The 2,102-nt window shown below is 65.4% G+C and overlaps 1 protein-coding gene across 1 annotated transcript; it reads left to right on the top strand.

The window, feature by feature from the left end:
* Positions 1 to 108: 108 nt before the first annotated feature.
* On the top strand, positions 109 to 2,055 carry XAB2 (XPA binding protein 2; the record flags this gene model as incomplete). The annotated part of the gene is made up of 2 exons (XM_014961559.1): positions 109 to 306; positions 1,921 to 2,055. Coding segments are annotated over exons 1-2 (333 nt in total), but the record flags the coding sequence as incomplete, so codon positions are not given.
* Between the last annotated feature and the right edge of the window lie 47 nt (positions 2,056 to 2,102).

The raw sequence follows: 2,102 nt of genomic DNA, 5'->3' as shown, positions 1-2,102 counted from the left end.
CCCCCGTGAGCCCTCCCAAGCCCCATAACCCCCCATGAGCCCTCCCCAGCTTAGTAACTGCCCCCCACAAGCCTTCCCCAGCCCCGTAACTGTCCCCCTGCCCCACAGATGCCCCGTATCTGGCTGGACTACTGCCAGTTCCTGGTGGACCAGGGCCGCATCACGCGCTCGCGCCGCACCTTCGACCGGGCGCTGCGGGCGCTGCCCATCACCCAGCACCACCGCATCTGGCCCCTCTACCTCCAGTTCGTGCGCAAGTACCCCCTGCCTGAGACCGCTGTGCGCGTCTACCGCCGCTTCCTCAAGGTATGGGGCACACCCCACAGTGTCACCCGCGGCCCGTGGTGGCACCTGGGGTGGTGGAACCATCCAGTGGTGTGACTTTGGGGTGATGGAACATCCGCTGGTGTCACCCCGGGGCAGCGGAGCACCCATTGGTGTCACCCCAGGGCGATGGAACACCCAGTAATGTCACCCCAGGACAATGGAACACCCAGAGGTGTCAGCCCAGGGCAGTAGAACACCCGGAGGTGTCACCCTCAGGTGATGGAACACCCAATAATGTCACCCCAGGGCAGTGGCACAGCCTGCGGTGGCACCTGGGGTGGAGGAACCACCCATTGGTGTCACCCCAGGGCGATAGAACACCCATTGGTGTCACCCCAGGGCAGTAGAACACCCAATAATGTCACCTTGGGGCAGTGGAACGCCCAATAATGTCACCCCAGGGCAGTGGCACAGCCTGCGGTGGCACCTGGGGTGGTGGAACCATCCAGTGGTGTCACCCCAGGGCGGTGGCACACCCCATGGTGTCACCCCAGGGCGATGGAACACCCAATAATGTCACCCCAGGGAGGTGGCACACCCACTGGTGTCACCCCAAGGCCATGGAACACACACTGGTGTCACCTCAGGGAAGTAGAACACCCATTGGTGTCGCTCCAGGACAGTAGCACAGCCCGCGGTGGCACAGCCCGTGGTGGGGGGGTGACAGTGGTGACATGGGGTGACATTGTCCCCCTGTGCCCCCCCCAGCTGAGCCCCGAGAGCACAGAGGAGCACGTGGGGTGTCTCCATGGGGTGGCTGCACCATGAGGGGGTGACAGTGGCCCCCTGGAGGCACCTGCAGTGGTGGAACCACGCAATGGGGTGACCGTGGGGTGGTGGCACACCCGTTGGTGTCACCCCAGGGCGATGGAACACCCAATAATGTCACCCCAGGGAGGTGGCACACCCACTGGTGTCACCCCAAGGCCATGGAACACACACTGGTGTCACCTCAGGGAAGTAGAACACCCATTGGTGTCGCTCCAGGACAGTAGCACAGCCCGCGGTGGCACAGCCCGTGGTGGGGGGGTGACAGTGGTGACATGGGGTGACATTGTCCCCCTGTGCCCCCCCCAGCTGAGCCCCGAGAGCACAGAGGAGCACGTGGGGTGTCTCCATGGGGTGGCTGCACCATGAGGGGGTGACAGTGGCCCCCTGGAGGCACCTGCAGTGGTGGAACCACGCAATGGGGTGACCGTGGGGTGGTGGCACACCCGTTGGTGTCACCCCAGGGCAGTAGAACACCCATTGGTGTCACCCCTAGCTGGTGGCACAGCCATCGGTGTCACCTCTGGGGTGGTAACACAGAGTAGGCCACCTCCGTGGGGTGGCTGGACCTTGGTGGGGTGTGACAGTGGCTCCTCGGGGGGTGGCACTGGTGCCATGGGGGGGTGACAGTGGTGATGGGGGGTGACATTGTCCCCCTGTGCCCCCCCCAGCTGAGCCCCGAGAGCACAGAGGAGCACGTGGGGTGTCTCCATGGGGTGGCTGCACCATGAGGGGGTGACAGTGGCCACCGGGAGGGTGACTCTGGTGACACGGGGGGGTGACTCGTGCCAAGGGGATGACATTGCCCCCCTGTCCCCCCCCCAGCTGAGCCCCGAGAGCGCGGAGGAGTACGTGGGGTACCTGCGCTCCGTGGGGCGGCTGGACGAGGCCGCCCAGCGCCTGGCCCAGCTGGTCAACGACGAGCGCTTTGTCTCCAAGGAGGGCAAGTCCAACTACCAGGTGGGCTACCTGGGGGGGGGCACACCGGGGGGGACTGGGGGGCTACT

This window comes from Calidris pugnax, unplaced genomic scaffold (assembly GCF_001431845.1).
Source record: "Calidris pugnax isolate Ruff unplaced genomic scaffold, ASM143184v1 scaffold775, whole genome shotgun sequence".
In the NCBI taxonomy this organism is placed as follows: domain Eukaryota; kingdom Metazoa; phylum Chordata; class Aves; order Charadriiformes; family Scolopacidae; genus Calidris; species Calidris pugnax.
Note: the sequence above shows the minus strand (reverse complement) of the source record. Positions and strands in the feature narration are given on the sequence as shown.